Source organism: Cnephaeus nilssonii, assembly GCF_951640355.1.
Source record: "Cnephaeus nilssonii genome assembly, chromosome: 2".
NCBI classification, from domain to species: domain Eukaryota; kingdom Metazoa; phylum Chordata; class Mammalia; order Chiroptera; family Vespertilionidae; genus Cnephaeus; species Cnephaeus nilssonii.
Genome location: NC_137073.1, coordinates 84,060,977 through 84,075,395, shown reverse-complemented (window position 1 = coordinate 84,075,395; position 14,419 = coordinate 84,060,977). Strand labels below are relative to the sequence as shown.

At 35.7% G+C, this 14,419-nt stretch overlaps 1 protein-coding gene across 1 annotated transcript in view; it reads left to right on the top strand.

Moving 5' to 3' along the window:
* The window catches only part of NDUFAF2 (NADH:ubiquinone oxidoreductase complex assembly factor 2), a 117,107-nt gene extending 103,796 nt beyond the window's left edge, over positions 1–13,311 (top strand). Inside the window, exon 4 of the mRNA XM_079794264.1 lies at positions 11,001–13,311. Coding sequence (XP_079650390.1) covers positions 11,001–11,252 — 252 coding nt within the window. The 3' untranslated portion in view covers positions 11,253–13,311. The remainder of the gene's footprint in view (positions 1–11,000) is intronic.
* The last annotated feature ends 1,108 nt before the right edge of the window (positions 13,312–14,419 follow it).

The window sequence follows — 14,419 nt, the reverse complement described above, 5'->3', positions numbered from 1 at the left end:
GACTCCTGGATAAGTCTGTGTTGCAGCAAGTCACCTCCTTGGCCTGTCCTCCTCTCGACTCCCAAGGAAGCTCCATAAGACTATGAGCCAGGTTTTGTTTCCTGTATCTCCAAGCCTTTGAATTGTAGGTGCTCAGGATACATTTGTTTAGTAAAAGAAAGAATGAACAGTGCATGAATGAATGAGTGTATCTTGGAGGACAACCTTCAGCAGGACATTTTTTATTCTCTAGGGCAGACTGTAAGCTGGAGCCCCAACTTCTCTAACTATATCTCATCTCTTCTTGCCCAACTCCTCTCTTCCCTTCCTTAGCCTAGGAGATAACTGTTTTCTCTCTACAGCAGCTGGCGCATAACAGCTCAACAAATGTTAGCAATCATTCGCAGATGGAACCTCCTCTTTCCTCCAGGGCTCCAGTGCTCTGCCACTTATTTCCCATTCACGATCCCAAGCCTGGAAAGCCATGGGGCCGGACATTGCTTTCTCTCTCAGGGATTGTGGTCTTCCTTTCTCACACAAGGGAGCAAGGTTTCCTTTGTCTCCCACCAGGGCAATTCAATTAAGTAAGACTAAAGTTAAACGATTCTATTTTTTTTATTAATGTTTAATAGCTAAATTTCTTTTTCAATTAAATAATTGTATCTTTATGCTCAAAGTCTTTTTTTCATATATATGGAAGTTCATTTATATCAAAGGAAATACCACCTACAAAACTATTAATGACTTAGGCTCTGTGATTAGTTCGTTTTAATGACATTTTTGAGATTTAATAATCTGGCTCACATTCAAAGAAAGAAAACTCAATGCCAGAAATTCCTAGCCAGCAAGGAATATAAACAAATCTTACAATTGTCTCCTCAAATAACAAGAATAATTGAGATCAACTTCTTGCAATTAGAAATGTTTTGAAAAAAGTGCAGGGGAAAAGTTCAAGAAAGCATGTCAAAACAACAAAACTCAGTCTAATGTTCATTATTGTAACTGATCAAAGTCTGTTTGCAGTATATTTGAATGTTAATAAATTAAATGTGACATTGATTTGGCAGAGGCACACTAGTAATTGGCAAAAACACATAGCAGGAGCAGCTTCTGCTAAAGCAGAACTTGCTTGGTTGTTGTTTCATTCTCATAGCTTTCTTAGCAACCCAGTGCTGTCATACTAACCTAACTGTCATTTACCCTTTTGGTTTCTACTCCCATCCAGGCAAGATTAAATTCATTTTTTATTACTAATCTAGCAGGTGTTGCCTCTGGTCTGAACACAGAGTACCTTTTGGTGACCTTGTACCTCTCCCGTTTTTCTCTTCTCTCTTTCACATATTAAAAAAGGGTGATCTAATAACTTATTATTATATCCTGTCAGTTCAACTTGTAGAACTAAAAATGTAGTTTAATTAAACAGTTTGGCAGTATTTTCAAGCTTAGGCATTCTGTTGCATTTGCTAGGCCTGAATTATTTCATGGTATGTTATAAAATTGAAGCTGTAAAAAAATATTCAGCTTACAACATTTTGAAATAGTTGTTCCCCAAATTCCCATTGTAATTATGTTGATTGTGGGGCAGGGGTGTATAATATATTCTAGGAGGCCATTTTCTGAATAAGAACCTTCTACAGTAATCGACGTTTATGGTTTAGGGACCTAGGACATACTTTGTGCCAAATAGTCACATACAATCTATTTACTAAACCTTTTTGTATTCTTCAAAAATGTTTTTTCTTAAATTGACTCAAAGTCAATGTACTCATATTTAAATTTTTTAAATGTTCATTAACCCAAAATTATTCATTAATATGTATAGTTTAAATTATAGAAAAAATTAATGGAAATATCAAAGTCAAATATATTTATACTAGAAGCCCGATGCATGAAATTCGTGCAAGGGGCTCGACCCTCACAGCTGCGGCGGCTTGCCTTGGCCTTCACAGCCCCAGCTTCATCCGGAAGGTCGTCCAGAAGGACGTCTGGCTGTCCGGTCTAATTAGCATATTACACTTTTATTATTATAGATTACAAATTATAGCAATTACCTAGCAAGAGTTGCAAAATATATAGATTAGGAAGAATAGAATATATTTAGTAATTTAAATATTTTAGAAAGTTGATCTTTTTATAAAAGCAAAACTGTCATTGTATCTTGCTCTTATGTGTTTGAATATGTAAACTTTCTAATAATGAAGCACTGTTGAATTTACTTTAAACTGTAGTTAGATTTTATCTTGGTATATATTTTGTACTTAAGTTTGAACATAGTTATTCATGGCATACCTTAATTCACAAGTACTCGAAGCCAAATGGAGACCATTTATAAATACTCAAGAGGAATGTGGAGCCAGATCATCAGAGAATGGGTTATAATATGTATAGTAGTATATGTATTCTGCCTGCCTTTTTTCCTAGCTATATTCATAGCATTTTTAAAAGCAAAAGTTATTATTCCCTAAAACCATTTATTAGTTCTTTTCATTTTTAGGTATATCTATATTTAAATTGTCAAATAATTTTGAAGGCTTTTATTATGGAACTAGTAGCCCTGTGCACAAATCTGTGTGCCAGTAGCTCTCTGTGGGGCCTGGCCACTCTGCGCCCGCTGCCCAGAGGCTCTCCGCGGCCCAGAGGCCCAACCATGGCCAGGCGTGGAACGCTTGCCTCATCCCCACAGCAATGAAGCAAGCATTCTGCCAGGCCGCTCATGCTGCCCACTCTCAGCAGCCGCCCCCCCTCCCCCCAGGGCTGGGGTCCTCCGGCAGGGCTGAGAGGACTGGGCACCACCATCTTGTGGCTATGGGCACCGCCATCTTTGTGACAGAGTGATGGTTAATTTGTATATTACCCTTTTATTAGATAGGGTTTTATATTTGACATGACTATAACACCACCCATATCATATATATGTATATAGATAATATTACTGAAATACTCCATGATAGAAGAATTCTCAGTTGACTAGGTTGAAACTTGTGAGATAGATATAGGGTTAGGAGATTGAGGTCTTGAATTATATTATGAAAACCATTATTTATTTTTATTTATACATACATATGGCAAAAATGTGTAAGCACACTAAATTAAGAAATACTACTGATATTTTACATATCTTAAATTAGTAATAATGAATAATTTATTATTTATAGTTACTGTCTGTTATTTACTAGGTAATATTTCTAAAATGTTTTGTATGTATACTTAGAACTGCATCCAAATATTCAATTCCAAAAAAAAAACACAAACAAACAAATATTCAATTCCACTTAATAGTATAGACTCATAGTTGTTCACTCCCACACCTCTGGTCCAAGTGTGGCCCCTGAGATGCAGAATGGCTTGGATACATGAGACAGAAGAATCTTTGGGTAACCTTTTAACTCTCTCAGATATATTTCTCAACCTTTCCCTTTCCCTGATACTCATCAAGTAAACCAAACTTTCTTCCAGTTACTATAACTCCAACAGAGAGCACTTGTGGTCAGCTCTCTCTCTTCAGATACTACAGTGCAGTTCAAGGTCCAGCTTTCCAATGCTTCAGTTTCCGTTATCTCTCCCAAGGCATCATCACTGAGACTTTTGTCCTGGTCTGCCATTTGTTTTACCTCTTTTTTGTAGTTCTAGTATCCAATTCTGTTATCTAATATCTCCCACAGCTATAACTATATATTAGAGCTGATTTTTTTTCACCATCTTGGAAAATTCCTGTGTACTAGAATATCACATGAGGGACTGTATGATTGGAGTGGGATTATATTGTGCCTAAGGTCTATGCATGAGTTGTAAGTCAACATGTTAGTAGATTGCATTTTAAGCTTTATTTTTATCTGTATTTTATTAATAAATAAATAAAAATTTTAAAAGCTTTTTATCATTACCATACCTAGCAATTTACAGCATTGAATACAATAGTACAGTTAGCATTAGGGCTCTTAAGCAAGGCTCCTAGCAAAGAATTGGCATTGGAAAGGACTTGAGCTACAACCTTTTGTATGCTTGAGTTCACAACACTGAATTAGTGGATAGTACACAATAAATAACCATTACTTTGACTATTCTACAAAAACAGGGATGAGCTTGTTAAAGATATCCAGAGCTTTTTCTTTTAAAAAATATATATTTTCAGTGTAATCCTTCACAAACAATGGTAATTTATAATGTGACATAAAGAAACGATGTAGACTCAAATACTTAATACATAATACTTTTACAGCTGAGTTTCTGTTTTCCCAATATCAAGCATAAGCGAATTTGCTCCAACTGAACATTCCTACTGTCTGTTGAAAGGAGAAAAGTTGTCACAGAACAATAGTCATTCGTAGAGGATGTATTTAAGGAGAGGTTTGAAATAACAGATTAGATACAGCTCATGCTTTTTCTATTGTCATTATGGTTTCTTTTTCTTCTTCCCTGAGACTGGTATCCTTCAATACTTCATTCCCAGGGACTCTTTGATGTGACCTTCTGAGAATGGAGTTGACCTCATGCATGACTTTCTAATTGTTAACTCCACTGCACTCAGCTTCAGATGGAGAAGTTCCATTGTTGACATACTCTTCTAAGCCCAGGCCAGGGAAGCCAAGGACAATGGTGTAACACATGGAAGAGTTGGTGGGCAGAAGCTGTTTGTCAGATGGGAATAGGGAGGGAATGAGGCATTGTCCTCCCTCCCAGATAGGTGCTATTAATTTGAGGGCTGCATATGCTCACTACAGTCCTCTTGCCTTTCAGGCTGCACTTCTCAACTTAGTGGTAACTGATATCTTTGCAAAGCTTGAAAAGTCCTGTAGGTGGGGATACAGTCATGATATGCCTCAAAACCCACAGCAGTAGTTTCAGTGGATGGTATGAAGGATTTGTTGAAGGATTTTAGAGGAGGTGTATATAAAGTTAAGGGCATTGAGTACCTAGCAGAATGTCCAAAGATCTAGCATTTTCCTCTGCAATGAAGTTCTTCATTCTGATCATTTCTGGTGCTATTCGTTCCTTTATGTAGATTTGAATTTCTGTTTATCTCATTTTCCTTCAGTCTGAAGTACTTTCTTTAACGTTTCTTGTAGAAGAGGCTAGCTGATGAAAAATTCAGCCTCTATTTGTCTGAAAATGTCATGATACCTTTATTTTTTAGGGATATTTTCACTGGATACAGGATTCTAAGTTGAGAGTTTTTCTTTTCTTTCAGCACATTAAAATAACTCTAATATTTTATACCTTGCATTGTTTCTGATTTTTTTAAATCCTCACTCAAGGATATGTTCCCATTGATTTTAGAGAGAGAGGCAGGAAAGAGGGGGAGTGAAAGAGAGAGGGGGGGGGAGAGAGAAACAGAGAGAGAGAAACATTGATTGGTTGGTTGCCTCCCATACACACCCAACCTGCAACCTAAGCAAGTGCCCTGACCGGGAATTGAATCTGAGACCTTTCAGTGTATGGGACAGAGCTCCAACAAGCTGAGCTACTGGTTAGGGCAGTGATATGTCTTTTTGCTGTAGCTGATTTTAAGATTTTATCTTTATCATTAATATTTAGCAACTGATTTTGAAGTGCTTTGGTTTTGTACTTATCATGCTTGGAGTTTTGTGGGTTGTTTTTTTGGGTTGTTGTTGTTTTTCAGTTCTTTTGCTATCTAGATTTATATATTTATTTGGAATATCTTCAATCATTATTTCCTCTCCTCCCTTTTTTTTTAAATCTTTCTATGACTCCAGTTACATGTATGTTGGACTGCATAATATTGTCCTACAGCTCACTGAGGTGCTGGTTCATTTTTTAAACTTTTTATCTCTCTTGCTTCAGTTTGGATAATTTCCTTGAATTTAGATCCGTTGTTCCTCTGTAGTGTCTAATCTTCTGTTAAGCATATGCACTAATTTTGTTTTCGTTTCACATGTTGTATTTTCACCTCTAGAAGTTCAATTTGGTGTTTTTTTTAAATAATTTCTATTTCTTTTCCATTTATGTTCATTTTCCTTTTGGACATTGAACATCTTTCTCGTAGTTGTGATAAAGTCCTTGTCTGTTATTTTTATCATTTCTGCCATATTTGGTTCTGTTTCTATTGACTGGAAAGGTTTGAATTAAAAGATGAAATACAGCTCCTGCTTTTTCTATTGTCATTATGGCTTCTTTCTTTTCCCTGAGATTCGTATCCTTCAATACTTTATTCCCGGGGACTCTGATGTGACCTTCTGAGAATGGGGTTGACCTCATGCATGACTTTCTCATTGTTTTGGATCACACTTTTCTTCTTCACTTCTTGATTGAATGATGAATGAAATAGTATATTGTTTACTATATTGTCTGCATTTTTGTTGTCTTCCTTTAAAAAATGTTGAGGTTTGTTTGGGAGTACATTATTTTACATGTGAATCAGTGCAAGCTTTTGGAGACTTATTTTTAAGTTCTGTTAGAGTGGATCTAGAGTAGTGCTGTCCAATAGGAATTTTTGCAATGATATAAATGTTTTATATCTGCACATTCCAATATGATGCCCAGTAGACACATTTGGCTATTGTGTCTGGTACAATTGAAGGACTGAATTATTGTAATTAATTTAAATAACAATATGTTACTAGTAGCTACTGTATTAGACAGTGCAGGTCTAGAGTTACCAGTTTATCCTTACTCCTAAGGAGGGATCTTTTGCAAGTCTTTATATGAATGCCCTACCTGTTCAGTGAGGAATCTCTAGTTGATTAGAACTTGAATGTCTCCTAGTCTCCTGCAAACTTCAGCAGTTGTTTGGTTTAGTTATTCTTTAGCCAGGAATTGACCTTCCTGGCCCTCCACCCTACCCACATACAGCTTAACGTTCAGCTGAACACTCAAGTGGGCCCTTATGCACATTTCTAGTAATCTTTCGGTGTATTCTGGTACTCTACCTGACAAATTTCAGCTCCCTCAGTCTCCCCAATCATCACTATCTCTTTAGCTCAATGAGACCTCCAACCTCTACTTGGATTCCCCCACCCTGAGCAGCAGCCCATAATATGCTGCTACACAGAAAGCTGAGGTGATGTAGGGCTTATCTCATTTGTATCCCTTCTCTCAAGGATTGCACTGCCTGTTTACTATCTGAAAAGTTTACTATTTTTTGTTCAGTTTTCTAGTTGTTTATAGCAGGAGATCTAGTCTGGCACCAATTACTCCATCTTTTTCTCCATCTTGTAGATTATATCTTATAAACACTTTTTATCTCAATCCAGTGGTAATGGTTGCTGCCTTTATTGGAGGCTGTAAAACATTAAAACATTGGAGATTTTTCATCCCAGCAAATTGTGAATATTTACAAAATTTTCACCAAAAAAAAAGTTATTCAATGCACGTCACAAACTATGGGTTAAAATTTGTTAGTACTTAAAGTATAAGTATTGAGACTATTTTTGTACCCTGAGATAAAAAAGAGGATTGGATACAAGTTTTGTTATGTTTATTTTATTTTATTTTTTTTAATATATTTTATTGATTTTCTACAGAGAGGAAAGGAGAGGGACAGAGAGCTAGAAACATCGATGAGAGAGAAACATCGACCAGCTGCCTCTTGCACACCCCCTACCGGGGATGTGCCCGCAACCAACGTACATGCCCTTGACCGGAATTGAACCTGGGACCTTTCAGTCCACAGACCGACGCTCTATCCACTGAGCCAAACCGGTTTCGGCTGTTATGTTTATTTTTTAATGGAATGGAATAAGCAATCATTAAAAATCCACCTGTACCCATTTTTGTTGGTACTGTCCAGCAGTCATTTCTTTCCCAACCTCTACAGTAGCTCATTGAAGAAGACAGAATTGCCCTAGCCAGTTTGGCTCAATGGATAGAGCATCAACCATTTGACTGGGTTGAAGGGTCCCAGGTTCGATTCCAGTCAAGGGCACTTACTCGGTTGCAGGCCCATAGGAAGGCAAACAATCGATGTGAGAGTCATATTGATGTTTCTTTTTCTGTGAATCTCTCCCTCCCTTTCACTATTTCTAGAAATCAATGAAAATATATACTCAAGCGAGGATTAATAACAACAAGACAGTATTGTTTTCTCCATTTTACCTATGAGGAAACAGAGACACAGAAAGGTTAAGCAACATTGACAGGGTCACCCAGCTCATAAATGGCAAAACTGGGATTTGTACGCAGGTAGTTCTTAACCACTATTAAGAAACTTCCAGAAGACCTAACAATGTGAACAGTATACACATGCGTATTTAAGATGTAAACATTTATACATGCACTGTCACTTTATTCTCATTTTCAGATAAAGAAACTGAGACTGAACCCTGGCTGGTTTAGCTCAGTGGATAGAGGTCAGTCTGCAGACTGAAGGGTCCCGGGTTCTATTCTGATCAGGGTTACAGGCTCGATCCCCAGTAGGGGGCGTGCAGGAGGCAGTCGATTTATGATTCACTCTCATCATTGATATTTCTGTCTCTCTCTCTTCCTCTCCCTTCCTCTCTGAAATCAATAAAAATATTTTTTTTTAAAAGAAAGAAACTGAGACTGAAAAAAGTTAAGTGGCTTTCTTGGTATCACCACTTAAATGAGAAGTGAAATACTGGGAACAACAATGAGGTATTCCTTAGATAAATCATGGCACAATGCAAATGATAAAATACCACACAGCCATCTTTTTTTCTAAAATATTAAAGAATATTGACAGGGAGTAAAGCAGTTTGTAAAAGGATAAATACTTATTTTGAATATATGAACATTCATGTAAAGGAAGGGCCACTTACTCTTGGTTTATCCCTATACAAACACTGAAAGAAACATACTGTTTTTTTACTGATAAACATGAGACTTAAGATGATATTGTTCCAAGAGAATATAAGGAAAATTCATGCTTTATGGCAGTTTCTACTGTAAAATAGGCTCTCTTACAAAATGACATGTTTATCTGTAAGTCTAGAAATTCCTATTTTTCTACCTCCTTTCATTTTATCTATTCCAAATATTTACAAAACTAGATTTCCCTTCATAAATGATTTATGTTCTGTTTAACTTTAATGGAAGCTGTTAGCAAGGGTCTGATAACAATTAGTTTGTTTAAAAAGACAAAAAGGAAAATTATTTTTAAGGAAAAATTGGTCTCCATGTTTTTCAATTCTGAAATCTTTATTCCATCTTCATATGTTAAATTAATTAACATATTTTGATTGGCTCTCCATTTGCCTAAATAGTTGTTATAAGAAACTGAGTGGTCAGAGTAATGGTTAAGTAAAGAGAAGTTATGTGAAGGCAGGAAAAAAGAACAGCTCTTTGCCGTCCATTTCCTTTTATGTAGAAGGCAGAGGCTTGCACCAGCTGTAAGACTGCAACAGTAGAACTGAAGCAAATAAGTAGCTACGTACAGGCAGCTTCAAGCTATGTGGCTGATCCTCATATAAAAGCCAGGCAAGCTGCAAACCAGTATCTCAGTAGGCTCTTGTTATTACCCATGTTGGGTTACTAGTGCAAATTCAACTCAGTCCTGAACCTTTCATTCTGCTCAAGAGAAAGACCTTCCAGGAAAACACAGTTTATAGAAGATCTTGGAGAGTATGGAAGCATGGAAAGGTATTTTCTTCTACTTCCACTATTCCCAGTATCATACTGAGGGAGATCCTTTATGACATATGATCACCTCACCTGAGAATTTACAATGTATGAGAGGCAAAGATTACTCTCACCCTCACTCACAGCAACTGTCCCCAACTCATAGTTACTATGGTTATTAAAGTAAACTATTTGTGGGGAATTGTCTATTTTGTGAAAATTACAAGAACATTTATATTCTTTCCCTCATATGTTTGCTTTGAGGGGGGTTTCATTTGATGGGCCCTTTGTGTCTAAAACTAAAAGTCTGTAACACTGTAACCCCCAAAACCTTTTTTCCCCTTTAAGTACAAGCCATTATCTTAAATATTGGTGCTTATGTTTTTAAAGGACTACTGTTACTTGAAATTCATTTGAGAAACCAAGATTGCATCATACATTTAGATGCCCAGATGTTGCTGTTAAGTGTCATATATATTTTTTTAAGTGTCACTGGGAGTACTTGGTTTTGTCAGTGTTGTCAGATACATTACATTAACAAGTATTTTTAATGTTCTTTTAAAAAAATTAGAAAATAACATAGCAAAAAGAACATTAAATGGTCACCCATTTAGAATTGATCATGAAGACAGAAGAGAAAGAAGTAATCAACAAAAAGATATAATGACTGAACTTCATGTTTTTAAGATGCACATCTTTTCAAATTTTAACATCTCTGAAACCAGCTGTGAAGGTGTATTAATTGCTTTCTAGTGGTGCAAACAATGGTGCTTTTTAATTTGATGGCCTTGTATTTAATAAAAGACAGTGATAAATTCCTTGTAATTTGGGGTATAGATCTATACAGATAGAATAGCAGGCTGCATTGCACAAATTGCTTGCACTGGTTTGAGGAAACATTTCCATTTGCAAAGCGCTTTCTGGAACTGATGTGTAGAGCATGCTGAATTCTCGTTCCATTCCTCTGCTTTACTGCCGTACCACTCCAGAGCAGAAAGAGAAGGAGATGGGGCTTGGTTCTGGCAAGATAGAGGGGCATCATTCTGAGACCATCTTTCCTTCAGTTCATCTCCAGTAAAAAATATGATTACTGATGATTAGTTTTGAGGCAGAATATAACTGTTAAGCTTAGAGAATCTTTAATAGAATGACTGTTAGGCTGTTGTATAATATTTCATGTTAGTTTGTTTCACTTGTTGAGTAGTAAATATTTCTACATTATGGTCCTTCACATCTTTTTATTATAGTACATGAGGACAGAACTATTTCATTAAAGTAACTCTGGTATGTAATATAGCTTTTTCAAACTTATTTTGTACATTATCTATGTATTATTTGAAATATATATATATATATATATATATATATATATATATATATATACATATACATATACTTTATTTTTCACTAGCTATTTTTTTAATCCTATAGGTTGGGTTTTCTTCTAACTAGAAACTTAAGTTTCTTCCATCTATATATTCATACAGGAAATACTAAAGAATGAAAAGTATAGAGAAGAAATTAAAATAAAAAGCAAAGAATTTTATGAAAAAGAAAAACTCCTTAGTAAAGAAAGCAATGAACTCTTGGCTCCACCAATTGAAACTCAGATTAAAGGGCATGCATCTGCCCCATACTTTGGAAAAGATGAACCGTCAGTGGATCCCACGAGCACTGGTAAAACCTTTCAACCAGGATCCTGGATGCCACAAGACAGCAAGAAGAAGCACAATCAATGAGTGCCCTGTGGTAAAAAGTTGTTTCATTTATAAGTATGTGACTATTTTAACAAATAAAAGTAAAAAATTACTTCGTGGTTTTATGACTATACAGTAGTTCTCTATTCCATTAAGTTTAAGAATTCGTTTTTTTAGTATGCACAAGAAATGTGAGGAATGTGCTTAGTTTTTCCCTCCTTTGATTGTTCCCATAAAGTATAATGTAGCTGGAAATGGTCAGGAATTTGGATCCTTATCATTTAAGGACCCCCAAGATATATCTTGGTAGAAATGATAAGGATAGTGACCTCTCCTAAATTATTAAATATAAAAGAAAAAAATGAGAAGACTATTTCTGAAGAAGCATTCTATAAAATTCTAAGGATTAATCAAGAATATAAAATTGGAGCCCGGCCAGTGTTGCTCAGTGATTGAACGTTGACCCATGAACCAGAAGGTCATGGTTCAATTCCCAGTCAGGGCACATGCTAGGGTTGCAGGCTCGATCCTCAATAAGGGGGCATACAGGAGACAGCCAATTGATGATTCTCATCATTGATGTTTCTATCTCACTCTCACTCTCTCCTCCCCTTCATCTCTGAAATCAGTAAAAACATATTAAAACCAAACAAACATAAAATTGGATAAAACATTTTTAGGCCAAGAAAATTGATAAATGGGGAAAAACAAAACAGAAAAACCATATGCCCTTGATGAGTAGATGGGACAAAAGCTAGCTTATGGGTTGAGGCTGGAGTTGAGGATAAGAATTAGGGCCATTATAAGCAGACTATCCATCACAAAAGTCTGAGAGAAGAGTAAAGAGAAATAGTACAATTACTAGAATTCCATGAGATTAAAAATTACTTTGAAAAAATGGAAAATAGGAGAGGGTTCTAAGAGAGAGATTCCACTGATAGAGGGGATTCCAGTGACTTGTATATTGAAGAAAAATGTAGACAGATAACATTAAAACACTGATTTTATACAAAAGTATTTTTGAAGGGTCATACATTTTTCTGAAGTGTACAACCTAGTTTTGTTGCTAGTCTTCTAATTTTAATGCAGAGTTCTTTTCACAGTGTTTGGCCTTTTAATAGGCAATCAATAAATATGTACTGAATAAATGACCCAAATGTTAATGCTTTGAATAATATAAGGAAATCCTTGGGTGTTAACAATGAACTCCTAAAACATAGGTTAAGATTTTTACTTAATAGATGGTAAAAATTTTTATTGCTTGATAAACTACAGAAAAATACTTTATAAAATATTATACTAAAATAAGTAATCAAATCTAATCACTGTAACATACTTATTTAATGGCAAAGCTGCTAGATTATAATACTAATATTCCAGCAGCCCTATTATTATCGCTTTATATCATTACAGTCAAACCTCAATTCTCGAACGCCTCCCATCTTGAACAATTGGCTTCTCAACCTGACAATTCTTTCATGCTGATAGCTATATGATCAGTCACAAGTATCTCAGGCAACAAAGGGATATGTTAAAATCTCAGGATATTGTGCTGTGAATTTTTTCATGGTGTGGTTTTTGTTTTTTTGCTTTTGTTGCTGCTTATTATTTTCATTTTTACTATGCATTTCCTTTCCTTTTTGTTAAATTTACATTTCATGCCCTTTTTGTTTTTAAAGTGTTTATTTATAGATTAAACAGTACATTAGACATGTGCTGTATATAAGAAAGGTTAAAACGGGGAATCATTTGGATGTCTGGAATGGTAATTCAATTTACATTATTTCTAGTGGGAAAAAATGATTTGGTTTTCAAACAGCCGTCTGGAACAAATTAAGTTCGAGAAACGAGGTTCCACTGTAGAAAGTATTAGTACATGTTACCATAGAGGCAAAAAAGGAAATAGGCAACATAAAAACAGGTAAAATGTGTAGTATAATTGATTGTAAATTAAGATGAAGATGTTCTTGAATTCTGGATTACAAGAAAAATTGTAAATATCCTAACATGCTAGAATATTCCTATTGCCAAATTTGTATTAGCTTAATGTATCTCTTGTACTAGTAAATGTTTGCCATATATATAGCCTGTTTATAGACATCTGAAGGTATGACAGAATTTACATTGCTTTTAATTTTTATAGTTTCCATTTAAAATATTTTACATAAGCAGCAATATATATATATATATATATATATATATATATATATATATATATATATATATATATATATATTTTATTTCCAGCTGAGTTCTTAAGGGAAAATACCGTGTTACAATAAGATGGTACTGGCCCACCATCATTAGAATATGCACTTTCAAAGTGATTTTGACAGGTGAGGAAGTTTGTAGTAACGCATCCACACTCCTTTCCTCAAAGCTAATAACATTTTTACAATGACCGCTTGCACTGTTAGGTGGTATCAGAATAGAGTTAAATGTCCTACATAAAAACTGATCTATAATCTTGACCTAATTAACAGTCTTTCCATTATACTTGGCTTTTAGGCCAGGTACATGCAAAGCAGAACTAAAGCATTAAATAACATACTAGTTTGTCTACAATATTTCATATTTTAAATTGTTATAATTTGGACATTTATAATTATTTTAAAGAAAATGTTTTTCACCTCTTCAAGGCAGACATCAAACCTATGAAGTTTTTTAAAATTTTTAAGTACTTCCTCAGAGGTAAATCCTTCCTGATTTCTTATACCTCTACAATACATGCATATGTATATTTATATATCTATAGATCTATCTATCTATCTATCTAAAGAGGAAATATGCAAATTAGCCAGGACACCGTAACAGTCATGACTGGCTCAGGAGGCTGCAAGTGCAAATGGGCCCAGAGCGGAGACACAACACACAGGGGGGCCCGCCCTCGCTGGGAGACAGCACGCCAGCAGTCCCGCCTCTGCGTGTGAGCTGCAGAGGAAACACCTTTTCTTACAGCTCATTGGCTAAGCTCCCTGTACGCCACTCGCAATGTTCTTGGTAACGTGGGTAATAAGAATCCAAGGTGATCTAGGGTTTTTGCACCTCCCTCCTGGAGGAAAAAACAAAGGTCCGCTGCTGGAGGGGCTAAGAAATGGCTCAGTGGATAGAGCCTTGGCCTGCGGACCACAGGGTCCAGGTTCAATTCTGATCAAGGGCATGTATCTAGGTTATAGGCTCCTCCCAGGCTGGGGCCCAGGTCAGGGCTC